At 36.5% G+C, this 27,138-nt stretch overlaps 1 protein-coding gene across 1 annotated transcript in view; it reads right to left on the minus strand.

Annotated features, from left to right (window-relative positions):
- The window catches only part of EYS (eyes shut homolog), a 1,451,515-nt gene that overhangs the window by 207,794 nt on the left and 1,216,583 nt on the right, over positions 1–27,138 (minus strand). The window contains 1 exon segment of the mRNA XM_045543805.1: positions 6,798–6,906. Coding sequence (XP_045399761.1) covers positions 6,798–6,906 — 109 coding nt within the window.

Raw genomic sequence — 27,138 nt, forward strand, 5'->3', positions numbered from 1 at the left:
CTCCTATAAGACTCTGTAGATTTCTCCATGGAAACATTTCATGTCAGAAGAAAGTGAGAGGATATATTTAAAGTGCTAAAAATTAAAAACAAAAACAAAACCTGCCAACAAAAAATATTATAGCTGGCAAAACTGCCCTTTAAAAATGAAGAAGACATAAAGACTTTCCCAGATATACAAAAGCTGAGGGAGTTCATCACTAGACCTTCCTTATAAGAATGCTAAAGGGTGTTTTTCAAGTTGAAATAAAATACTAGATCAGTAATAACAGTGAAAAAAAAATGAAAAGGACACCAGACAACAATATAATAGCAAGCTCACTAATAATATAGACAAATATAGAATACTGTAATACTGTAACAGTGGAGTGTAAATTACTTTTGATTCTGGTACAGAAATTAAAAGACAAAACTATAAAAATAACTATAACCATAAAACACATTAATGTATGCATGATATTAAAAGATGCTATTTTTGACACCAATAACATAAAGTGTATGTGTGTGGGAGCAGTAAAAGAGTAGCATTTTGTATGTGACTGAAGTTAAGTTGTTAGCAGATTTAAATAGACTGCTAGAACTATAAAATGTTCTATGTAAGCTCCATAGTAACCATAAAGAAAATACCCATACAAGATATAAAAAAGAAAATGAAAAAGAAATCAAAGTATGTCACTAAAAAAATCAATAAAACCCAAAAGGCAGCAAGAGATAAAAAGAGGGACAAGAAAACTATAAGAGAGTCAAAAAATAATTAATAAAATGGTAATGGTAAATTCTTACCTATCAGTAATTACTATAAATGTAAATAGATTAAACTCCCCAATTAAGAGACATAAAGCGGCTGAATAGATAGTAAAATAAGATCCAACTATATGTTTTCTACAATAGACTCACTTTAGATTTAAGGACATACACAAGCTGAAAATGAAAGAGTGGGAAAAGATATTCCATGTAAATAGTAATCAAAAGAGAACCAAGGTAGCTATACTTACACCAGACAAAATATGAACAATTATATACCAACATATTAGATAACCTATAAAAAATGGATAAATCCCTAGAAACATACAACCAAACTGAATCATGAAGAAATGTAAACTCTGAACATAACTATAACTAGTAAGAAAATTGAATCAATAATAAAAAACCTCTCAACACACACACACAAAAAGCCTAGGACCAGTAGGCTTGACTAAAGAATTCTACCAAAGAGTTAAAGAAGATTTAATGGTAATCCTTCTCAAACTCTTCCAAAAAATTGAAGAGGAATGAATACTTTCAAGCCCATTCTATGAGTCCAGCATTACCCTGATACCAAACCCAGAAAAAGACACCATAAGGAAAGAAAATTGCAGGCAAACATCCCTGTTGAATATAGGAGCAAATCCCCAATAAAATACTAGGAAACGGAATTCATCAGCACAATAGAAGGATCGTATACTAGGGCCAAGTGGGATTTATTCCTGGGATCCAAGGATAGTTCAAAATGTGCAAATAAAAAAAATAATGCATCACATTAACAGACTGAAAGATAAAAATCACATGATCATTTCAGTAAATGCACAAAAATATGACAAAATTTGAGACTCTTTCATAATAAAAATATTCAATGAATCAGGAATATAAGGAAATTACCTCAACTGAATAAATATCATACTCAATGGTGAAAATTGAAAGCTTTTACTCTAAGATCAGGAACAAGACAAAAATACTGACTCATTGCTTTTATTCAGCATAGTACTAGAAGTCCTGGCTACAGCAATTAGGAAAGAAAAAAAAGGCATCCAAATCAGAAAGGAAGAAGTAAAATTATTTCTATTCACAGATGACATGATCATATACATAGAAAACCCTAAAGACACACGGATGCGCACACACACACACACACACACACACACACACATCCCAACTGTAGAACTAATAAAAAATTTCAGCAAAGTTTCAGGATACAAAATAATAATAAAAAATCAGTTGGATTTCTAGACACTAACTACTAATTATCCAAAAGGGAAATTTAGAAAACAATCTCATTTATTGTAGCATCAAAAAGAATTAAATACTTAAAAATAAACTTAACTGAGGAGACAAAAAAACTTATACATTGAAAACTAGAAAACATTCCTGAAAGAAAAAAGAAGGCACAAATAAACAGAAACTTATGGATTAGAAGACTGAATATTTCTAAAATGTCTATGCTAACCAAAGCAATCTCCAGATTTCAATACAATCTCTACCAAAATTCCAAAGTAATATTTTTTTTCAAAAATAGGAAAAAAAAAGCTGAAATTCATATGGCACCAAAGTCCACAAATAGCCAAAACAATTTTAAGAAAGAAAAACAAAGCTGGAGGCATCCCATTTCTTGACATCAGAGTATATTGCATAGCTATAGTAATCAAAATAGTATGGTACTGGCATAAAGACACATATAAACCAATGGAACAAAATAGAGAGCTAAAAGCAAACCCATACATATGCTAATGATCTTTGACAAGGGTGCCACAAATATATACAGGGAAAGGATAGTCTCTTCAACAAATGGTCTTGGGAAAACTGGATATCCACATGTAAAAGAATGAAATTGGACCTTTATCTTACACTGTACAAAAAAATCAACTCAAAATTAATGAAAGACTTAAATCCAAGACCTAAAGCTAGAAAACTCCTAGAAGAAGACATAAAGAAAATACTTAATTAGTTTTGGCAATAGTTTCCTGGATGTAACACTGAAATCACAGGCAACAAAAACAAAGGCAAGGGGAACTATGCAAACTCAATAGCTTCTGTGCAGCAAAAGAAACAATTATTTTTGCTTGCAAATTTATTTTGTCATGGTTTGGTCTCTCCCGTGTCATCTACTTTAAAGTGTGAGAAAATTAAATGTTATTTAGTATAATAACAGAATGAAAAGGCAACCTACAAAATGGGAGAAAATATTTGTAAACCGTATGTTTGGCAAGGGGTTAATGTCCAAAATATAAAAGAAATTCCTACAACTTAATAGCAACAAACAAGCAAACAAAAATACCCAAATACTCTGATTAAAAAATGGCCACAAGATTTGAATAGACATCTTTTCCTAAGAAGACATACAAATGGCTAACAGATATATGAAAAGATGCTCAGTATCAGTAATCACTAGGGAAATGCAAATCAAAACCATAAGGATATATCACTTCATACTTGTTAGGATGATTATTATCAAAAACAAAAAATAACAAGTGGTAGTGAGGATGTGGGGAAATTGGAATCCATGTACACTGTGGTGGGAACATAAGATGATGCAGCCACTATGGAAACAGTATAGGAGTTTCTCAAAAAATTAAAAATAGAACTACCATATGACCTAGTAATCCTACTTCTGGGTATTTACCTATAAGAACTGGAAATAGGATCTTGAAGAGATATCTGGCCTCTGATGTTCACTGCAGCGTTATTCACAAGGTAGAAACAACATAAATGTCCATCAATGAATGAATGGATAAAGAAAATGTGGTACATATATGATCTCACATATATGTGGAATCTGAATAAGTCAAACTCATAGGAGTAGGGAGTCACATGGTGGTTACCATAGAGAGGCTGGTGGGGGCAGGGGTGAACAGGGAAAGGGGAGACATCAGTCAAAGGGTACAAAGTTTCAGTTAGGTAGTAGGAGTAAGTTCTGGTGTTCTATTGCACAGCATGATGACTATAGTTAATAATAATGTATTAGATATTTCAAAACAGCTAAAATAGAGGATTTTAAATGTTTTTACCACAAAGAAAGGATCAATATTTGAAGTGATGGGTATGCTAATTAGCCTTATTTGAACATTCCACAGTGTATACATGTATTGAAACACTGCATTGCATTCCCTAAAAACAATTATTATTGTTAATCAAAAATAAAATAAATTAAAACAAATAAAAAACGAAAATGTGATATATAGATATTATGGAATATTAGTCTTATAAAGAAGGAAGTCTTGTCATATGGTAAAACATGGATGAAACTTGAGGACATTATGCTCAGTGAAATAAGCCAGTAAAATACTGCATGATTCCACTTATATGAGGCATATAAAGTAAACTCACAGAAGGAAAAAGTAGTCAGAGGCTAGGGGAAGAGGGAAATGGAAAGTTACTATTCAATGGGTATAGAGTTCAGACATGTAAGATGAAAAATGTCTAGAGATCTGTTCTATAATAATGGGCATGTTGTTAATAATGTATTATACACCTAAAATTTGTTTTCTACTAATAGTTGCAATAGAATGAGTAAGGGAAAACAGTATATCAACTGTTGTGAGACCACATAGTTTTGGTTAAAAGCATGGACTATCTAATGAAAATATCTGGACTTGAATTCCCAAATAGCTGTGTGATCTTGGGCAGGAAACTCAACCTCCCTGTGCCTTAATTTCCCTCTTCTGTATTTGGAGATAATCATAGTACTTGCCTTATTTTTTGGGTAGGATTAAACGAGTTAAAATATGAAAACTGCTTGGAACAGTGTCTGGGACATCGTGCTGTATATGTTAGCTATCATTGTATTAAGAATAAATTTTTACTCTTTACTTTCAAAATTGCCAAATAATAATAATAGTTCTACCCACGTTAATATAGGTGTTTTTCTCTTATGCAATCTATAACATTACTTTTGAGATTTAATTGCTTTTGGTTTTAGTCTGGCTTTGTTTTGGGTTTATGCACAGAAAAATACCGTTCTATACATAATGATACTTTGAATAAATTTAACAATCCCTACTGGATTATAATGAGCACAGGCAGGACTAGAACCTATTTTTGATAGTTTGTGCCAAAGTCCATGACTTTTAAAATTAAATGGCTTCAGCTTGCAAAATCCTTAGTGCTTATATCCTCATCCCACAAACTCCCACCATCTTCCCACTGTAATAACAAAGGAAAAGGAAGTAGCAAAAGGTGTAAATCACAAAAGGAAGCAACTTCTAGATGTCCTTGCTCAAATAAAATCCTGCTAGGGCTTGAAGAGAAGAGGGCATGTGTTACAGAGATTGGCTCTAGAAGGCTACGATATACCATAACACTGCAGCTGGGGTCTACTCTGAGAGAATCTCACCACATGCAGCCTACACAAGGTGACTGAACTGAGCTCTGGGGTTAACACAAGTTAGAAGGCAGCAATGATTCACTCAGGCTTGAGAGCACTGGAGTTGGGCTGAGCACGGTGAGGCAGAGAGTTATACAAGCATGTGACAGCTCCCACAGTGGCAGCAAAGAACAGTCACTGGAGCTCTAGAGAGCCTAAGTGCATTCTCTCTTTACTACTCTAAAATTATCCAAACTGTTTGCAATTTAAATCATAAATTCTAGTCCTATGTGTTAGTCTCTGTGTGTGCATGTGTATTACTTGGGGCAGTTGGGTCAGTATTTCATTCAGTCAGCCTAAAGGGCATGGTGACTGATTTATCAGAGAGGCTATAAATATGTCACATTTATCATTTTCAACCACAAAAAGATATTTGTTGAGCACTTGTTGAATTCTATTTATTAAAGATGTGATTCATTAATGTTGTAGTAGCATATTGTATGTTATTAAAAATATGGAGCTTTCAACATATATTAATAAAATGAATGACTATAATGAGTTTATAAAGATATAATCATACTGAACGCTTTACAGTTTTTACAGAACTACGAGTGTTTCATTTATCTTTTACCACTTGAATATTCCATGTCTTGAATCTAAATATTTCACCCTCTCTGGCTATAACATGACTTTTTAAAACATGAAAACAATTTTATTCCTATCCACTAGAACAGTCTGGAGTCTGCTGCAGTGGCAAATGGAGAGTAGTAGAGTGTATTATAAGGAACAAAAAAGGATTGGGATTCAGAAAGCCTGGGATCAAGTCTCTTACCACTATACAACTTTGGACAAGCCTGATACTCAGTTTCCTCAGCCATAGAAAGGGAGTAATCATTCTTACTTGCAGGGTTCTTGTGAATATCAAATGAAATAATGTATATGGCCATAATTCAGAAAATATTAATAGATTGTACTTATGCAAATGTTATATGCTATTATTCACTTTTTGATGCCTATATATATTTAACAAGAGGATGTATAGAAGAAATGGAAATAAAATGAAATTTCCAATTCATTAGGGCAGTGCATACTGACAGCTTTAATGTGTACCAAAATTAGCACTTTAGCGCTCTAATTATACATATTAACTCTCCATGATGATCAAATGAACCAGGAATTCTTTATTTTAAAAGATTGCAATGAAGTTATCCTAAGAAGCATATAGCCAACCACATCATTAAAATTGAAAGAATTCAGCAAATTGCCTAGTCTCTGGAGGGACAGATATCATCTCTTCTTTCAATTTAGCCTCATTTGATGTTTCTAAGAAAAATTTTCTGGCCCACGCAAATCCGGAAAACTAAGAATGGACCTTTTAACAGCACAGCACAAGTACTACCATATCCTATAAAAATACAAGTTTTTAAAAACTGTCATATCTTGTTAATCTTTCTCCATCCCTGAGCTTTTCTCTCTTTTTTTAATCAAGCACACTAGACTGAAGCCACAGTGTGTCAGGAAAATCAATTTACTGTTAAATTTAATAAAACTTTTATAGTGACAGGCAACATTAAATACATTTAATTATACTTAAAGTATGAATTTTCTGGTGCATTGTTGAGAGTTTTTACAAGGAGTCTGTTCAATTAAGAAATATTAATGCTTACTAACTTAAAAACAGATACTTATTTGAAATACTGAGGGCACAATTAGTGTCTGGAACTGGATATTTGCATACCTACCTGGGAGGCTTGGGAAGTCTCTGTGTCTTTCTTCTGTATTGGAGGTTTTCCATCTGCAGTCAGCTCAATCATACAAGCAACCTCAGGGCTGCCAACCGGCATTGTGTAGCTAGAAGTAAAACAGAAGAGGCCATTATTGAATGTGTTATTGGCAAGAACAGAGTAACTTCACACACGGATGGTAAGTACTTCTTCAATGAGAGAGGTACTTTCTGGATCACAATAATCCTGAAATATGGCCTCAGCCAAGTGTGAGCATTTTCAGATAGATAAAAGATATATTTCTTTTCTAACGCTGCATTTTATTTTCCTTCTCTCCTCCTGACTTTAAATCAGGACTTGCAATGCTTTCAGAAAATTAAACCCCCCACAAAACAAAAAGAGCTTTATGTGTATAAGTAGGTATTGATAAATTTTAAGTGCTAACTGTGGTTGACATATGGTCTCATTCATGTAGGGGATTGTTGGACGAGTAACATCGATGTTAAATGATGCTAAACTCCCTAGGTAGAAATTTCCCCTCCCCAGCCTACAGGGGAAATAGAAATGGAATAAGAAGTGAAAGGCTGCACACCCCTGAGCAGTGAGATTACACTGTGATACAGTTATCAGAACTCAGAAAGCATGCTGCTAATATACCGGCTGGCACTGTGTCTCAGAGATAAAGAAAAGTTTAAGGCTAAGGGAATTTGTAGAATGAATAGCAGAAAGGGTCAATACACCACTGAAAATTTATCAGAGTTTAGAGAATGATGCAATCAGATGAAAAGTACATATACTAAGGAACCTGGCATACTTTTAAAACAGTACATTTAGAATTTTAAAAGACAATTCAAATGCTATTACCCTGGCACTTGTCATATGTACCAATAGTAACTTGTTATGAAGTTTATTCCATGGAGATATTAGAAGTACATTCACTAATATTAATAATGGCTATCTCGGAAGCTGAGCGTATGGATGATTTTGATCCTCATTTTCACTTACTTGTATTTTCTAAATTTTGGACAACGAACACATTTCATTTTTATTTTGGCCAACCTTTCCAGTCTTCCTGTGCACGAGGGGTTTTTAGCACTGACTTTCAGTGCTAAAACCAGAGAAGTTCCTGGCAAACCAGGAGCAGTTTGCCACTCTATTTTTTTTAAAAGTCAATTTTATTAAATAATCATTGGTTAAATAATTTACTAATACTTTACTTTTTCATAAATAATTTACTAATACTTTTACTAATACTAAATAATTTACTAACACTAATACTAATACTCTTAAAATAACTTTGTAGACTTAGTGGAATGGAAAAAACAAACTCGAACTCCCCTCTTTCCCTCACCCCTTCAAAAGGCACAGCTGTGGGCTGGTTCCTTCTCCCGCCTTATCTAGTACTACAAATCCAATGTGGCCCTTCCAATAAATCATTCCACTACTCTTTTGGCCTCCACTCTAGTTTTACTAGGGTCACTTCTAATTCTGATAGGGTCACTATCGAAAATTCTTGAATTCTAAGAATGTCCCATTGGTGTGAGCTGTGTATTGTAGGGATATATGAAGCCCCATCATATGTGAATGGATCGTTCACATGGATTAGACAGGTTGATATGGGCAGGTTGATATGTTCACATGCTTTATACTGGAGATGGAGAATAGCTCTTAGGGAATGCATATGCACTCCTTAACAAATAATAAGATCTCTGTTTCATTTAGAGCTTGTTCAGATCTGACCTTGAACTGCAGTTCTGCAAAAGAAAGTCACTCTATTCTATCTGCTGTTATTCCTCCTTTTCTCTCCCTGACCCTTCAACAAAGGGTTGATCCTGTTGTCTGCTTAGTTTGTGTACTATTTTGGGAATGGATACTTTAAGTTCACCAGGATTTTTCCACATGTTGATTCTTATCATGTTCATTGTTATAATGTCTCATATTTGCTTACAGACCAAATTGTGTCATAAGAAACAAAAAATACTCTATAAACAAATTAGAGATTACGCCACATAAATCACTTGAGGAAAAGTCTAAGCGCATGTGCCTTATGCCTCTCAAGTATTGCTGAGACCAGCCAAGTCTTATGATTTAAAGACTGAAGGATCATATTTTGAGACAATCCATTGACTGGCTGAGTGATCTTAGGCAAACCACTTAACCTTTCTTCCCTGAAGTGTGATTATCCACAGAAGGGAGATAATCATTCTAAGTTCTTAAATGGTTAGTGAGAATCACATTATTTAATGTACATAAATCATTCAGTGCTAATATTAAAATCCGAGTTAAAGCAATTATTTGCTGACTAGACAGGGATCTCTAAAGAGATTTCTATGAAAATAAATTGCACAGTCAAGTTGAAGTGTTCATTTACTTCTACTAATGTTGCTCATAATGAAATCCAAAATCAAATACTCAAGTTGAATTATTTTAAAACCTAAAACTTACTGAAACAGACATTTTTTTCAGTGCTCTTAACATTCTTGTACTTTAGATTTATAATATTTAGGTATGGTAAGAAATATAGGGAGAAACATTTTGATTTGGAAAAGACAATTTATTTGTAAATTTTAGAAGATGCTGCTCAAACTGGAAGTTCAGGGTATTCAAAACCAAGGAAAAGGGTGTAAAAATGTAAAAAAGTGAAGAGTGAATTGGTTAATTAGTTAATTATTTTAAGGTAACAATGCTATCCAGTTTTTTTTGTTGTTGTTGCTTTTTTTTTTTGAGACAGAGTCTCACTTTGTCATCCAGGCTAGAGTGCCATGGCGTCAGCCTAGCTCATAGCAACCTCTAACTCCTAGGCTCAAGTGATCCTTCTGCCTCAGCCTCCTGAGTAGCTGGGACTACAGGCGCAAGCCACCATGCCCAGCTAATATTTTTGTTTCTATTTTTAGTATTTTTTTTCTATTTTAAGTAGAGATGGGGTCTCGCTCTTGTTCAGGCTGGTCTCGAACTCCTGAGCTCAAGCAATCCTCCTGCATAGGCCTCCCAGAGTGCTAGGATTACAGGTGTGAGCCATCGCACCCGGCCCTACCCAGCTCTAACAAGAGTTATAGAATAAAAATTAGTGACATGAAAAGATGTTTGTGTGAGATAGCAAAAGAGATAAAGACAATTTGAATCATATGATATTATTTTTATGGAAATATGCATAGAGATAATACCAGAACTACATTAACAGTGGCTATCTCTGCATGCTGGGAATGAAGATGATTTTTAAGTTGTGTCTTTTGCTTATTTGTATTTTCTAAATTTTGGACATTCAACATATTTTCCAATTTCACCTCTTAAGATAAAAATTCAATTTTTATAAAAATAATCAAGGATTTAATAACTTTCTAACATTTTTTTGTTGTTTCCTGGATTCCATGCCTTCCTTCCAGGTACATCTATTTATCTATCTTCTTGCCAAATAGATTTTAAATAATTCGTGTATCTGGATTGTAAACTCATATCACATTTCATATCACCACTGAATAATGGTTTATGCGTAAAATTTTGAATTTCTTTTTAGAACTTTAAATAGTACCTGATTATTTTTTGCAATCTATTGCAGATGTGAAGTTGTTATCAGTTCAATTTAAAAGCTGTTCCTTTGCCACTTTACCTTGTTTCTCTGGCAGCTTTAAGATACTATCTTTATCCGTATTAATCACCATTTATTCTTCTCAATACTCTGAGTGCACTTTTGATCTTAAGAATTACATTAAATTCTTTCAATTTTGGAAAATTCTCACCTGAATCATCTTAAATATTGCTTTTTGGTATTCCCTGAAATCTCTATTTGTAGAACTTACACTAGATAGTTTTTGGAAGCCTCTTTAAACTGTCCTCTAAATTTCTTAATCTTGCTTTCATTCTTTTAAAAAAAATTCTTAATTTCTCTGTCCTATATTCTTCTTAGGCACCAATTTTTCCTTTAACTGTTTTCAAACTATAGTTTATCCCATCTCTTGAGTTTTAAATTTCTATAACTTTTTTTTATTACCAAGATCTTGAGTTTTTTTCCAAAATTTTTTTGTGTTTAATTTTTGCCTGTTATATTTTTATAATTTCCCTTTTAAATGAAAATTACTTCTTTGTTTATACTTTCTAGCATTATAAGAATACTTATTTTAGAGTTTTTGTCTGACTCTGCCATAGAAATTATTTTATCTAAAGTGATTCATATTTCATTTGTTGATTTTCTTGGTTCCTTTCTCAATATCATCACGTGTTCTTGTGTTCTGATATTGTGCTGTCCAAGCTTATTTTGAATGGGATGTATTTTTGTTTTTCTCTCTTTTTGCCCATTCCCACTCTCCTTCTCCTGTCCTCTTCTGCTTTGCCCAACCCTGCCTGACAAATGAGAATCCAACCTGATCCTCTCACACCTAAACCAGAATTTTGGATAATGGATATTCGGTAGTTCTGTCCTATGGTGATATTGAAGGTATCCACAGTTTCATTTACAGAGCCAACAGAGACTGCTTGGTGGAGTTCAGGTCATGATACTTTGACTGCATTGTGTTGTGTTACTGGGATGGCAGCTTCCTAAAAGTTGGAATCGCAGATAGCAGTCTCTCTCTCTCCTTTTCTCTCTCTCTATATTTCCCCCTGTATATTTTATCTACCTTTATATATCTATATCTATATCAAACATTTCACAAGTCTTCTTGAGCAAATAGTTTTAGTTCCCTTCACCTTGTAGAAGCTGAGCTTTTCTATTTCTAGACCTATATCTTGGCAAGCCTACAGTATTAGCTCTTTTACTGCTTTGCATTTTTGTGTATTTCTTGTTTAGGAATATGTTTATCTTGTTTTTGAACTTGCCTTTATGTTTGCAGTTGTCTAGTTTTAATTTTCTCTGTCATTGCTGTGTGTTTGACACTGAGGAGGAGTGTCAAAGCGTTAAGTTAGAGAGTCATCTTGACCAGAACTCCCACATTTTCTTTTTCTTCTTTTTTAGTAAAGACAAAAATAAGGATCAAACTAAGTAACTGCCTTTGAAAGGTCATATAAATAGAAAATTATCTTTAATTTGTGAGAGGCAGAAAGAAGAAAAGTGCAGCCATTTAGAGGTAACTTTATGATTTTGCAGGCTTTAAACTTAGAAGGACTAATTTCTCTGGCTTTTTTAATCTCAGGTTTGTTTTGTGCTAAAGGCATCTGAATGCATCTGTCTCACATTTTTTTCCCCAGTAGCATATTTCAAAAGCATGTAAGTGAAGTGGTTTGTTTTCTTTCGGGAGAGAAATAGGAAGTATGGATTTTTTTCTAAGATACCTATGTTTGATTTGTCAAATCTGGGAGTTATATGAGTCACTGGCATTAAACCATAATGAGATGAAATGCTTTAAAGGACTATAGCATTGCTGTGCTGAAGGTACACAAAACATAGTTCATGTATAGCTGTAGCATGAAGTCATTATATAACAGTAACAAAACTGAACAACACCAACTGCTTCTAGGGAATATTGCAAAATTGATGATGATACTGAATGCTTTCACAGGTGCAAAACATGTCCTTTTCTCTTGTCTCTGTTCTTGGCTATTAACTAGCAATGATGCTAGCTTGTTTATTTTAGATTTGGGGTATGAATTAACATTGCTAAAAAGTTCCTCCCTCCCTCTCTTTTTTTCTTTCTTTCTTTCTTTTACCTGAGCTAGACTTGGAAAATAATGCAAAAACCAGTTCTATGTATGCATAACTTGCAACATAGATAGCAGACAAATGAATTTCCAGATTAGTAATGATTGAATTTCTGACTAAAACTAGTCTTAATGTTTATGGAATGAAAGTCTATTGCTCTGATAACATGGATAACGTGAATTAAACATTAGCTCAGAACTTTTATTTGAAAGAATCTTTGTAGGCTAGATTTCGGATTGAGAGAGGGTAAGTGCAGTTGTTAGCAACTATGATCTGATGTTCAGGAAAAAGTTTTAGCTGAATTATGACAGCTCTGCATGAGAATAGCTAGAATGGAAGACTCAGAGCCCAGAGACTCAGTATCAGCAGATGGCAGTAAAGGTACATGGCAGAGATGGATTCCACCGAAAGGCATCTGGTGCCCACAAAGACTAACTTAGGATCTAATTGATAGTGTGATTGTTTTAGCTCTCTGTTTGTAACAGGAAAACGTGGAAAAATATATTTCAAAGATTAGACATCAGGCAATACGGATAAAACTATCCAGAGACATACAGCTTTCCTTACCGGTTCACTTAGCCAATGCAATTGCCATGGCTGTGTGAGCAAATTCAAGAAAACGCTGTTTAAGAGTATAATGGTTTTCCTACAACCCTATCAACACATATTTCTTGAGGTTGTCAGTGCAACTCAGCACAATCTAAATGTTAAAACAGTGTAAAAAAAGGATAAGGCACAAAAGCCACAGTGTCAGGCTCCTTGTCAAACAGAAGCAACGTAAACACATTGCTTTTAAAAAGCATCCTTGAAGCATCCCTTTCTGTTTAGAGAGTCACGGAGTTGGCCAGCCTAGCCATAGAAACAGCTTGAAAGAGAGCTCTGTGACCTCTAATAAGTGATTGTTGTGGGGACTTTCTGTCTTTAGATGATAGTCATGCGATGGTCATTGGTTTTAGATTATTTTAGTCTTCCCTTTGACTGACAAAACAGCCCAAATATACTTAGTAATAAATTAAAGAGACAACCAAGGCATTTTCCTTTGAAGCCCTGATATTATAAAAAGAATCTGCAATGATTCCTGAGGACCACTGAAGCAGGAGCTTCACTTACACCCTTGATTAACCAGAGCAGTTGTCAAGGGAACATATGACCAACCATCACAAGATAGCAGAGATTTCCAAGAGCTGTGATTTTACTTCTGACTACACCATCCAATTCATGTGCAGTGGGGCTCACGGCATATTCTCCAGATTTCACAGTCTCCTGGCTTGTGCCTGTAAATGTTCAAACAGCCAAAAGTCCCTTTTATTAAAAAAAATTCAAATTCACATAATGACAATTATAATTACACAAATTTGAATTTGTATCCAGCAAGGTTGCTGTTTTTTGACTTGACATCCAGTTTTAACCTATCTGAACATGATGATGGGGCTTGTCAGTGATGTGCTGGAGCAGGACAGCCCTGGCTCGCGAGAGCTGATTATGCACATCTCTTCCCGACTCCGCATTCAGTGAATTCACACTGGTAGCTTGAAATTGGCCATGGTAGAAGTATTCATGCCAGGGAAATTGGCAAATGCTACAAATTCAGCACCCTTTCTTTTTGTGTGTGTTTTTTTCCTCGAGAGCAGATTTTTAAAAATCAGAATACCACTGACTTTTCTGTATATTTTTTAGTAGCATTTAAGCATTCACTTAGAACAAGGGCATTAAGAAAGTTGAAAAGGTCAACTTCATGGTTGGCATGTCCTTTAAGATTTTAGTAGGAAATGTCCTTTATTTTATAAGCTATTAGTTCATAGATCTAAATTGGATCAATCCACTTTGATGGTGAATGTGAGTTCCAAGAATATTTCCTCTAAAACATGTTTAGTTTACAAATACCAGATTATTGAATTTTACTTTTCACTTCCAATACTTAGTATTTGCTCAGTTTATTTGTTTTTAACAGTTTTTGGGATCGTTTGTACCCAATCCACTGAGCAGCTAATCAAAACTCAGGATTTAAAAATATTGATTCCTGATCTTTTCCTCCCTAACATCTAAACTCAGACCCATACATATTTTGAGAAAGTAAGGTTTTCCAAGATGAAAGGCCATACGGAAAAACTCAATTAGGTAATAAGCAGATTACTTTTCCAGATTTGAACAAAAAGCACTTAGGATGATATTGGCATGTGGAAATTCACTCCCATTAGGTCGTAAATGAAGCTGAAGGTAAGTTTTCCTTAGGAAAAGGTTACGTGTCTCCCTGCCATTCTTCTTTAAGACGTGTTAAAGTGAGGGTTTCTTTTTTATAAAATTGCCTTAAGTTAACCATAAGTGTGTAGATTTCTTATTTTCTAAATGCTATAGTTTCTATTAATATATGGTTAGTACAGTTTTGTGACATGTAATTATCCTGGCAGTGCATTTTAACTGAGATTTATAACATTTATGAATGTTGAAATATTTATACTGTATTATGTTTAATCCAATGAAGTTCATAACTATCCTGGCTTTTATTAAAAAAATATGAAGAGAGAGTAGATTAATAGAGATGCAAAAGATTTAGATTTCAGAAGCACCGTCTGAGCCAAAGTTGTAAATATTCTCATCACTCTAAGTGTAAAAAGCTTGTAGTGTGATCCATTGAGCTGAGTCGCAGATCAATACCTCTTTGGTTTCACATTTCTTTGCCTAGTAGCATACCATGTAAGTGTCCCTTGCTTCGGCTTATCTAATTTCCTTTGGTCAAGAGCACCCACTTCTCATTCTTATATATGCCTTTTTTCTGTATGGTTTCTGAGGTTTTATGTATGTCACTTCTCCCTCTAACTGTCCTTACACATCTTTGTCAAACACAGCTTCCCCATCTTTAAAATTTCCTATAGGGAAAGCAGAAAAGTCAAGTTAACTTCTTACCCCAAGCAAACTTTCAATTTGGAGATAACCCAGATGAATAAAATTTTAGAAATTCAACCAATATAAAAATAGAGGGAATTGACAAATACATGCAATCTAGGCTTAATGATTAAAAAAAGAATTACTAGCTCTTCTTTAATTTTGTATCTATTTCTTATGAATAGCTTCCATGAGAGCACTTTCAATTTAAAGATTGAGGGGAATTTAATTGAATAAGTGATCATGATGATGAAAAAAAAAATGCTTTGTTTTGCACTCTTGCAATAGAGACAATACATTCCTGGAGTTGTTCCTGATAAGAAAAACAATTTCACTAAACATCTTGGAATTTTTCCAGGAGATGATACATAAAATACTCCAAGTGGCACCACAATCCACATCATCTCATGGAGAAGAGAAAAATCACTAATAGAGGTGGTTTGGATGTTTTGTACTACTTGATACAAATAGCAAACTAAATTATTACAAAGCTCATAGGCCTAATGCCATAGAGAAATTTGATGAGCTCTAAAATCTAGAATCTGTATTAATTTTATTACGCTTGTAGTCTCAATCTAAAATACAATTTAAGGTATCTTTTAATATAAGGTAAAAAAGTAAGAAAGGAAAACAAAGGAAAATTTTTGTAACAAAATAATGCATAAAAGAAATTAGTTTTCAGGCAAATAATTTTAAATACAAACCACACCCACAGAAGACAGCAAACAATCAATAAATGTTGAGTGTATTCTGACTGCTTCACTGACTGTTCCCCCGCCCCCCCCTTTCCTTTGGCCTCCCTATTCCCTGAGATACAACAGTATTGAATTTAGGCCAATTAATAAGGCTGAAATGGGTTCTAAGTGTTCAAGTGAAAGAAGGAGTCATATGTCTTTCCTTTTAAATCAAAATCTAGAAATAATTAAGCTTAGTGAGGAAGGCATATTGAAAGCTGAGATAGGCCGAAAGCTAGGTTTCTTGCATCAGTTAGCCAAGTTGTGCATGCAAAGGAAAAGTTCTTGAAGGAAATTAAAAGTGCTACTCCAGTGAACATATGAAAGAGAAGGCAAAACAGCCTATTGCTGATGTGGAGGAAGTTTTAGCGGTACAGAAAGAAGACGCAACCAGCCACAACATTCCTTAAACCAAAGCCTAATTCAGAGGAAGGCCCTGACAATCTTCAATTCTATGAAGGCTGAGAGAGTTGAGGAAGCTGCAGAAGAAAAGTTGGAAGTTAGCAGAGGTTAGTTCATGAGGTTTAAAAAAAAGAAGTCTTCATAACATAAAAAGTACAAAGTGAAGCAACAAGTTATCCAGAAGATCTAGCTAAGATCACTGATGAAGGTGGCTACACAGATTTTCAGTGGAGATAAAATGGCCTTCTACTGGAAGAAGGTGCCACTTAGCACTTTCATAGTTAGAAAGGAGAAGTTAATGCCTGGCTTCAAAGCTTCAAAGGACAGGTTGACTCTCTTGTTAGGGCCTAATGCAGTTGCTGACTTTAAGTTGAAGCCAAAGCTCATTTACCATACTGAAAATCCCAGGGCTCTTAAGAATTATACTAAATCTACTCTGCTGTGCTCTATAAATGAAAAAGCCTGAACAACAGCACATCTGTTTGCATCATGGTTTACTGAATATTTTAAGCCCACTGTTGAGACCTACCACTCAGAAAAAAAAGATTCCTTTCAAAATAACTGCTCATTGACAATGCACCTGGCCCCCCAGGAGCATGATGGAGTTGCACAAGGAGATTAATGTTGTTTTCATGCGTCTTAATACAACATCCATTCTGCAGCCCATGGATCAAGGACTAATTCTGACTTTGAATTCTTATTATTTAAAAGATACATTTTGTAAATCCATAGGTACCATGGATAGTGACCCCTCTGATGGATGTGGGCAAAATAAATTGAAAACCTTCTTCAAAGAAGTCACCTTTCTAGATGCCATTAAAAACCTTTATGATTCATGGAAGGAGGTCAAAATGTCAACACTAACAGAAGTTTGGAAGAAGTTGATTCTCACTGTTATGGATGACTTTTGGGGGTTCAAGACTGGAGGAAGTAACTCCAGATGCACTGAAAATAGCAAGAAAACCTAGAATCAGAAGTGGAATCTGAAGATGTGACTGAATTGCTGCAATCTCATGATCAAACTTGAACAGATGAGGAGTTGCGTCTTATGGATGGCCAAAGAAATTGGTTTCTTGAGATGGAATCTATTCCTGGTGTAAAGGCTGTGAACGTTGTTGAAATGACAACAAAGGATTTAGAATACTACATAGACTTAGTTGATAAAGCAGTGACAGGGTTTAAGTGGATTGACTCCAATTTTGAAAAGTCCTACTGTGAATAAAAAGCTATCAAATGGCATCACATGCTACAGAGAAATCTTTTGTTAAAAGAAGAGTCAATCAAGGTGTCAGATTACTTTGTTGTCTTATTTTAAGAAATTGCTGTAGCCACCTCAACCTGAGGCTGATTAGTCAGCAGCCATTAATATTGAGGCAATTCCCTCCAGCAGCAAAAAGATCATGACTCACTGAAGGCTCAGGTGATCATTAGCATTTTTTAGCAAAAATTTATTTTTAAATTAAGACATGTACACTGTTTTTTAAGAAATAATTCTATTACACACTTAATAGACTACAGTATAGTATAAAATAACTGTTATGTGGTAGTGGAAAACTGAAAAATTTGTGTGACTTGCTTTATTGTGATATTTGCTTTATTGTGGTCATCTGGAATTGAACTTGCAATATATTTGAGGCATGCCTATACAATGAAATAATTATTTACTTTATTTAATAAACATTTATATAGCATTATTATAAATCGAGCATTATTCCAAGTGCATTAAAATATTAAATAGCATTCATCCTATGAGCTAAAATGAATCCATTTAAAGATAAGGAAATTGAAGCACGTAGGGGTTAAATAAGGAAATTGAGGCACGTAGGGGTTAAATAATATGTTCAAGGTCACACAGTTTGTAAATGAAAGCACTGAAGTTTGAACCTGTAAGTTGTAGCTCCAGAATCTACGCTCTTAGCTGCTGTGTTACAGAGTTTTTTTTTTTTTATTTCTAATGAGGGTATTATAAATTTCCCATCGTTGTCCTCTAATTAGCTGATCTACTTCTAATTAGCAGCAAATGACAAATTCTTTGGCTTAACTGAGACACGAAAACTTTTCAATTTCCTTTACCTCTGAAGGTATCTTTGTCTGCACCACTAACTCAGTTCTCTTAAGACAGAAGACTTCCTTCATCCTATCTCCCTTAATCATATCTTTCCATCAAGTGTACTTCTCATGTGCTCAGTCTTTCTGCCTGAAATTTTCCAGGCTGACATGATGGCTAACACTAGGACTGGACTCTTGTAGATAATGAGGGCAAGGAGACATGAAAGCAAGATCCATGGAGACTCCACAAACACCCTTTTTGGACCTTGTTCCTAGCAAGTAACAGGAAGGAGGGGGAGGCATGCTACCACACTTTATAGTGTTGGTGCTGCGTGGGTGGCAGGTTTCTGGAAGGGTACTTGGAAGAGAATCACAGTGCTTGGCAGAGCTGTGGGAGTGAATTTATTTGGAAACATCTGTGATTTACCATCATGGGACCCTGCCTCCTAGAGGTGGGGGAGAGAGGGCTAAAGATGTTCAGGAAGCTGCATTATTACAATATGGGATTTCAATTGAGCCCATAGTCTGGTGAGGTCTTGTAAAAATAAGGTCATGTTATATGGTTCCATAGTTTGCTTTGTATCTATTTTTCTCTCTGGCCTCTCTTCCTCAGAGTAGGGCTGAATCTGATCCTCCCTGGTAACCACAGCACTAAGCACAGTACCTGATGCATAATGCATACAAAATGTACGTATGTTGATCTGAAGTCACTGAACTTGGGTCATATAGGACCCAACATGCCAGTGGAACAGTTTTCTCAGAGGAACCATTTTTCTTTACCTGCTGCTGGCCCTACCCACCACCCAATGACAAATTTATCTGCTTTTTCTGTGAAGGCTAGTTTTTTAGCATATCCACTCAATACAAAGTGGAGAGAGTAGTCAATGTGATCCAACTATGAACTTAACTAGTTGTCTATGTGACTTTGGGTAAGTTAATTAAACCTCTGTGTTTTCTGCTATGGAATTTATATATTTCCACTCACCTACGAAACCTATGTATTCTCTGTACAGTGCTCAATTATCCCGTATGAGAAATAACTTGCTGGGAAATCAAAGATCCAAGCTGCCATCCTCATATCACTGTTTGATCTATAACCATGTCTTATGTGTAAACTTTGGTGTCATGTTTACTGCCATTTAGTCCTGAGATGACATTTTGTATTTCTGTGGTATCAGTTGTAGTATCTCAATTTTCATTTCTGCTTGAGCTTATTTTAGTCCTTTCTCTTCTATTTCTGCTTAATCCAGCAAGAGGTCTATCAATTTTGTTTAGCTTTTCAAAAGACCAACTCTTTGTTTTGTTGATCCTTTGTATTTTTTGTTTGTTTGTTTGTTTTCTATTTCATTTAGTTATGCTCTGACCTTAGGTATTTCTTTTCTTCTGCTGACTTTGGTTTTGGTTTATTCTTCCTTTTCTAGTTCCTTTAGACCTGTAATTGGACTGTTAATTTGTGATCTTTCTGCCTTTTTGATGTGGGCATTTAAGGCTTTGAATTTTCCTGTTAGGAATGCTTTCATTGAATCCCATAGATTTTGACAGCTTATGTCACCTTTGTTGTTCAGTTCAAGGAATCTTTTAATTTCCATCTTAATGTCATTGTTGACACAATAATCATTCAGCAGCAGGTTGTTTAATTTTCACGACCTTGTGTGGAATTGACTGTTTCTCTTGGAATTGATTACTAATTTTATTTCACTATGGTCTGAGAAGATACATGGTACAATTTCTATTTCTTAGAATTTGTTGAGACATGTTCTGTGGCCTAAGATATGATCAGTCTTGGAGAATGTTCCACGTGCTGATGAGAAGAATGTATATTCAGTAGTTTTTGGGTAAAATGTTCTGTATATGTCTGTTAGGCCCATTTGTTCTAGTGTTCCATTTAAGTCCAGTGTTTCTTTATTATCTGCTTGGATGATCTGTCCAGTTCTGTCAGTGGGGTGTTGAAGGCCCCAGCAATTACAATACTGCTGTTTATCTCTTTGCTTAGATCTATTAGAATTTGCTTTATGAATCTGCCTGTGTTATGTGTATAAATATGTAGCATTGTTATGTCTTCTTGTTGACTTGCTGCCTTTACCATTATTAATGACAATCTTTGTCTTTTTTTAGTGTTGTTGATTTAAAGTCAATTTTATCTGATATAAGAATGGCTAGACCTGCCCACTTTTGGTTTCCATTTGTGTGGAATATTTTTTTTTCATCCTTTCATATTGAGCCTGTGTGCATCCTTGTGGCTTAGATGCATCTTCTGGAGACAGCAAATAGTTATGTTATGTTTTTTTCATCCATTCAGCCAGCCTATGTCTTTTGAGTGGTTCATTCAAACAGTTAATGTTAAGAGATAGAATTAATATGTGGGATGCTTTTATGTTCTTCCTGTTGTGTAGTACCTCATTGCTTTGTTTCTCTTCTAGTGCTATTGTTTTATAAGTGTTGTGAGCTTTAGCTTTTTTTAGTGATTTTATACTGGTGAGTATCTATTGTGCTGATTTGTGTATAATGCAATTCTGAGTATGTCTCCGCAGGGCAGGTCTGGTCATTACAAATTCCCTCAGTGTTAGCTTGTCTGGACAAGACTTAATTTCTGCATCAATTGTGAAACTCAGTTTTAAAGGATACAAAATTCTAGGCTGAAGAAGATTGAAGATGGGATCCCACTCCCTTCTGGCTTATGGGGTTTCTGCTGAGAACTCTGCTGTTAGCCTGATGGGCTTTCCTTAGTAGATCAGTCGTTCCTTATGTCTATCTGCTTGTAGAATTTTCTCCTTCATTTTGACTTTGGCCAGGTTGATTACTGTGTGACTTGTAAATGCCCTATTTGTTATGAATCTTCCCAGAGTTCAGTGACCCTCTTGTATCTGGATGTCTGTATCTCTGGTGATACTGGGGAAGTTTTCCTCAATAATTTCCTTGAATAGATTTTCCATGCTTTTAGCTCTTTCTTCTCCCTCAGGGATACCTATAATTTGTATGTTGTTTGCTTTGCATAGTCCCATATCTCTCTGAGTAATTGTTCCACCTTTTTTATTCTCTTCTCTGCCTCTTTAAATGTCTGCATTAGCTCAAGAGCCTGTCTTCAAGCTCTGAGATACTTTCTTCTCCCTGGTTTAATCTGTTGCTGATACTTTCTGCTGTGCTTTGAAATTCCCTAAATGACTCCTTCATTTCTCTGAGTTCTATTGTATTCTTCCATATGTTTTCTAGCTCTTTAGTGACTTTATCATTAATTTCCTGAAATTCTTTTTTGGCTCCTTTTTGTTGGTTTTCAACTTTCTCTTCAATTCCATTCATCTTATTTGCCATCCATGCTCTGAATTCCATTTCTGTCCTTTTGACAATTTCCTTGTAGCTTGAGTTCACCACTGTGGCTCCATTGTGATCCCCTGGAAGTGTCCATTTGCTTGATTTTTCATGTTGCCAGCCTTCTTTTTCTGGTTTCTTCTCATCTGAAACCTCTTTTCTCAAGTCAGGGATAAATAAGTTTGCAGGGTACCTGTTCTTTGTGGGGAACTCTCCTGTTTAATTAGAAGAAGAAGGTTCTTAAATGGTGCTCCCCACCCCCCCCCAACAATGTTGAAGCAGCAGGGGTGGGGTGTGTGCACTAGAAGCCCGTAAGGACGTTGTTCTGATTTTATCTGTTCACCTGAGGCTGCCTCTGTTAAAGCCTGTGCTTGATGCTGTTTGTGATGGGTGTCGGGCTGTTTACCAGATAGTTGTAGGATGTTTTGAGTTGGGAGCTGGGCAAGACCCTCTTCACCGAGGCTGGTGTTGTGGGGATTGCTTTGCCCAGGGTCTCCCCAAAGACGTGTTGGTGGCAGCTAGGTGAGGCTATCTAGGCAGTGGTCATGAGTTCCTGGGCTGTGGGCATTTGCTCAAACCAGGTCTCAGTGTACTGGTGGCTTGAGGCTGGGGGGTCCCTGGCAGGGCATTGGCTTCGGAGCAGTTCCTGTGGCAGTGGTGGAGGATCCAGGGTGGGGTCTTGGGGCCCACGTGCAGCGCTGGAATCTTGGGACAGTGTCCCGCCCCTGGCAGAAGTTCTGGAGACACAGAGGTGGAGCCTTGGGCTCTGGTGTGTGAGCCTCAGAGGTGAGACTAGGGAGCAGCCAGAAGCAGGGCTTCTGAGCAGAGCCTGTGAGCCAAGAGCAGGGCCGAGGCAGCGGGACTGATCCGACCTGGAGGGCACAGTCAGGGCCAAGCAGGTGGCAGGCTGTTCCACAGGGTTGGGGACCAGTTGCCAAGTTCCTTGGTGGAGGTCGGTTCCAGCTGACCGGGGACTGTGTCCCCCCCATACCCCCCACAGGACCCACCGAACAGTTGCCCAAAGCCTCCCAGGTGGGAGCCCACGTGCTCGGATCTCCTTGCGCTGTTAGGGAGGGGCGCTCGGCCTCCCGTCACTGGGTACGGCTTAGAGGAGCCTCCCATCGGTGCGCGTCCTCTGCAGCCCAGTGGAGGCAATGTGAAGGCTGCAGCCCAAAGCTGAGTCCCGTGCCAGCCTGGTGCCATGCACTCAGGAGCTCAGGATAGCTTTAGTTGCTGCCCCATCCCCACCACACCTGTGGTCAGTGCAATGACTCTGCACGGATTCCAGGCAGGCCCCCCCTCTGGCAGCGGAGGGAGCCCTCTCTCAACCCAGCCACAGCACCCGCGGGGTAAGCTCAGTGCCCCAGTGCTCAGTCCAGCTAATCTTCCCCGCACGTGCTTTGATATTAACGAATGTGTCACCCTGTCACCTTTTCTTTTCCACACTGAGGGTACCGCAGCTTCTCTGTGATTCCACAACGTTCCTTCTGAGGACAGCTGTTCGTGGGTGCACACCGGCTTCCTAGTTACTCTGCGTTCCTTAGGAGCTGTGGATTCACTGGCTGCTTCTAATCCGATGACATTTTTTTTCCTTTCCCGATGTCTCCTTCAGATGGTGGCTTTGGGATAAACTCTTCCAGTGGCAGCGGCCAGACCCCACGCCTACTCTTGCTGGCAGCTGCAAGGGAAACTTCACTGAGGTGCTCGCATGGCTCTGCCTTCCCTCCCTGCAGCGTGCCGGGGGGCTTGGAGGCATGCCCAGCCGCTCTGGTGCTTGCCTGGGGCAGGGCTGAGGCTGGAGCTCAGGCGCCCCCGGCCTCGTTCCGCTCCACTTGCAGGTTGCTGGGTGGCTCTGCGGCGACTCCCTGCGTGCCAAGTCGGTTCCACAGGCTGGGCCCCCAAGACGCAGCAGCCTTTCCGCTAGGCTCAAAGCCCCTGGGGGGTTGATTGCTAGCAAGATCTTGCTCCTTCTTGTTCCGCTCCACTACTTCCCATGGAATCTGGTAGATTCTAGAACTTTTCCCTCAGAGTTACACCTGAGCTATTTTTTTTTTTTTTAAAGAAGACTTTTTCTTCTTTCTGAGATGATCTGGCAACCCATGTCTCTAATCAGCCATCTTGTCTCTCCCAACCACATTACAATTTAAAAATATGCCACCATAGGATATTTCATTTGGAAACGTAAATTAATGCAGTTTCCTTTGGAAAGTAAACGAAGACATAGTTGTGACCTAGACATAGGATAAAAACCAGGTTGGAATCATAACAGCACATTTAGGGAAAATGATCTCTTTTTATATATTTAGCTTTTTTTGTTCATGTGCTTCTTCTTGCTTTCTCATTGAATCCAAATTCCTTAAATATCTATGTTAAGAACTTGTTTTCACTTGCACATCATTTTGAGTAAGAATAAACTAATATTTTAAAAACTGAATAGGTTTTGCAGTTACACAGTTGAATAACAGAGTTCTTTTGTGTGGTATCTCCATTGAAATTTGATTTTGGTAACATTTTTGTTTTTCATATGCTGACATGTAGCCTATGGTGGAAAAATGGCCCCTTAAAGATACTTCTTTGTTCTAACCCTTAGCGTCTGTAAATGTTACCTTATTTGGAAAAAAAGTCTTTGCAAATGTGATTAGAAGTTAAGCATTTTGAGGTGAGGAGATCATCCTGGATTATCTGGGTGTGTCCTAAATGTCATCACAAGTGTTCTTATAAGAGAGAGACAGTGATTAGAGACACACAGAAGAGATGGTGGTGTGAAGATAGAGGCAGAGACTGGAATGATGCAAGCAACCATAAGCCCAGGAACACCAAGGAATGCCAGCAGTGACTGGAAGCTAGAAGAGGCAGGAATGGATTTTCCCTCAGAGCTTTTAGAGGGAGTGTGGTCTGCCTACACAACACCTTGATTTCAGGCTTCTGGCCTCCAGAACTGTGAGATAATAAATTTCTGTTGTTTTAAGCCACCAAGTTTGTGGCAATGTCTTACAGCAACTGCAAGAAACAAATACAAAGCAGAGATCTCTTTCTTTATTTTTTAAATGAAACGATGTTAAAAATAAGAGGCAAAATGTGAATGCTAGCTGTATTCAATAGTTAAAATTGGATTCAGAGATAAATGAGATTAGAATGTATATATATTGAACTGTAAACGGACACCTTATTAAGATATACAGATAATCTAAATGATTTGGGTTTAACAAATATCTCAGCCGTGAAGAGGCTATGAAATAGATCAGAAAGCAATAGTGTATCTCCTCTTTAACATTTTCACAGAGTAATCTAATTTGACAGAAAACACTGATATAATCAACATACATCTATTGCAAACATCTAAAATCTAGTATCTGCATTTATTGTAATTCAAATAGAGTGATAAAAGCATTCCAACAGACCTCTATAAAGCACAAAGGAGATTATGTTCACTATTTCCCCAGACACTAAAGGCTTCCTGGGGTGAATATAGTCATGGTAGTAATCAGAAAAGAAATGGTAAAAATTATTCAACAATTTCTATTTCTCTACCAGATGATATTTTGGAGTCTAAAACATCCCCTCTTAAATGTTTTTATTGCTTTCTGGGGGAGGGATTGTATTTGTTATCTATGATAAAAAGAAACACTGATATTCAAGGGTTTTACCAATTGCAGACATTTTGTTGATAGATAATTAGTGTAGCAAACTTTTCCATGTGTGTTACTTTACCTTCCAATCATCTGATAGTGCTAGTGTCCTAATTTTGGGGAGAATAATACAATGTTAAAATCGTAAGTTCTTTATACCCAGAAAACCTATAATTCCTTGAAATGATAGTTTTTTTAAAAGACCATTTCTCCAGTGTTTAACGGGTCTGCCATTGTTTTTGCAAAAGCCATTCCTTTCTTTTCTCCATCATAGTTACTCTTTACTGAGTATTTTCTTAAGGCAGGTACTGGGTTCAACACCACACATGAGTTATACCAAGGCAGTGGTCCTATACTGGGGTTTTTGCCCCCTGGAGAACATTTAGCAATGTCTGGGGACATGATTGATTGTCACAACAGGGCATGAGGATGCTGCTGACATCTAGTTTCTATGCCAGTTTCCACTCCCACTGGCAATAAATGTATGAAAATAGTTTGGATGAGTTTGTGATTTTTAAAATTTGTCCTCATTCTTTACATCTTTTCATCAAAAATTTCCTGGGAATAAATAAAAGGTGGGCATACCATATAATATTTGTATCTAAAATATCCTCACCCCTTGGGTACTGAGAATCTATTCATGGGAGATATTTTTTCTAACCTATTTTTATTGTGGTAAAAAAAATATATATATATATGTAAATTTGCCATTTTAACAATTTTTAAATGTCTAATTTAGTGGCATTAAGTACTTTTACAATATTGTGCAATTATCACCATTGTCTATTTTCAAAACTTTTCATCACTTTAAAAAGAAACTATAACCTGTGAAAGTTGATCATATGAATTGGGTCATTCTTATCATAACCAACTAAAACAGAGTTGAGAAGCAGGGGGGAAAAGCCCTCAGAGTGCATAACATTGCTCCACGAATGTAATTCTCTGTGAGCCTGGCTGCTGAAATTGCCTGCTAGAACCTGAAACCAGTTTTATCTAATAGCTACTGAAACAACCTGCTGCTACTCTACGAATAGTTAAACCCACTGCCCTCACTTGCTAATCAGTACTTGCCAGCTCCCCAAAACTTCACTAGTGCCAATGAACTTCCTTGAAGAACAATACATAAGATTTCTTCTTTTTATAAAACCTTCAACCTTTCTCTTTGTTCTTCGGACATAGTGAAGACCATGTGGTCTGTATGTATGCCCTGAATTGAAAGTCTTACTTCCTAAATAAAACATTTTAAATGTAGAGATTTGTGTCTGTATTTTATTTAACTTCAACAAGCCATTAAGGAATAATTCCCCATTCTGGCCTTCCTCAGCCCATGGTAATGTCTAATTTAACATCTGTCTCTATGAATTTGTCTATTACATATATTTCATATAAGTGGAATCATATAATATTTGTCTGTTTGTGTCTGGATTATTTCACTTAGCATAAAGTTTTCAAGATTTATCCATGTTGTAACATGTATCAGAACTTCTTATGTCTGAATAATATTCTACTGTATGTATTACATACATATTATATTTTGTTTATCCAATCATCTGTTGATGGACACTTGTCCAGCTTTGGGCTGTTGTGAACAATCCTGCTATGAACAATGGCATACAAATATCTGCTTAAGTCCCTGTTTTTGATTCTTTCAAGTGTACATATAGGAGTGGAATTGCTGGATCATATAGTAATTGTGTTTAACTTTTTCAGCAACCATAAAACTT

The sequence above is a fragment of the Lemur catta genome, chromosome 2 (assembly GCF_020740605.2).
Source record: "Lemur catta isolate mLemCat1 chromosome 2, mLemCat1.pri, whole genome shotgun sequence".
NCBI lineage: Eukaryota > Metazoa > Chordata > Mammalia > Primates > Lemuridae > Lemur > Lemur catta.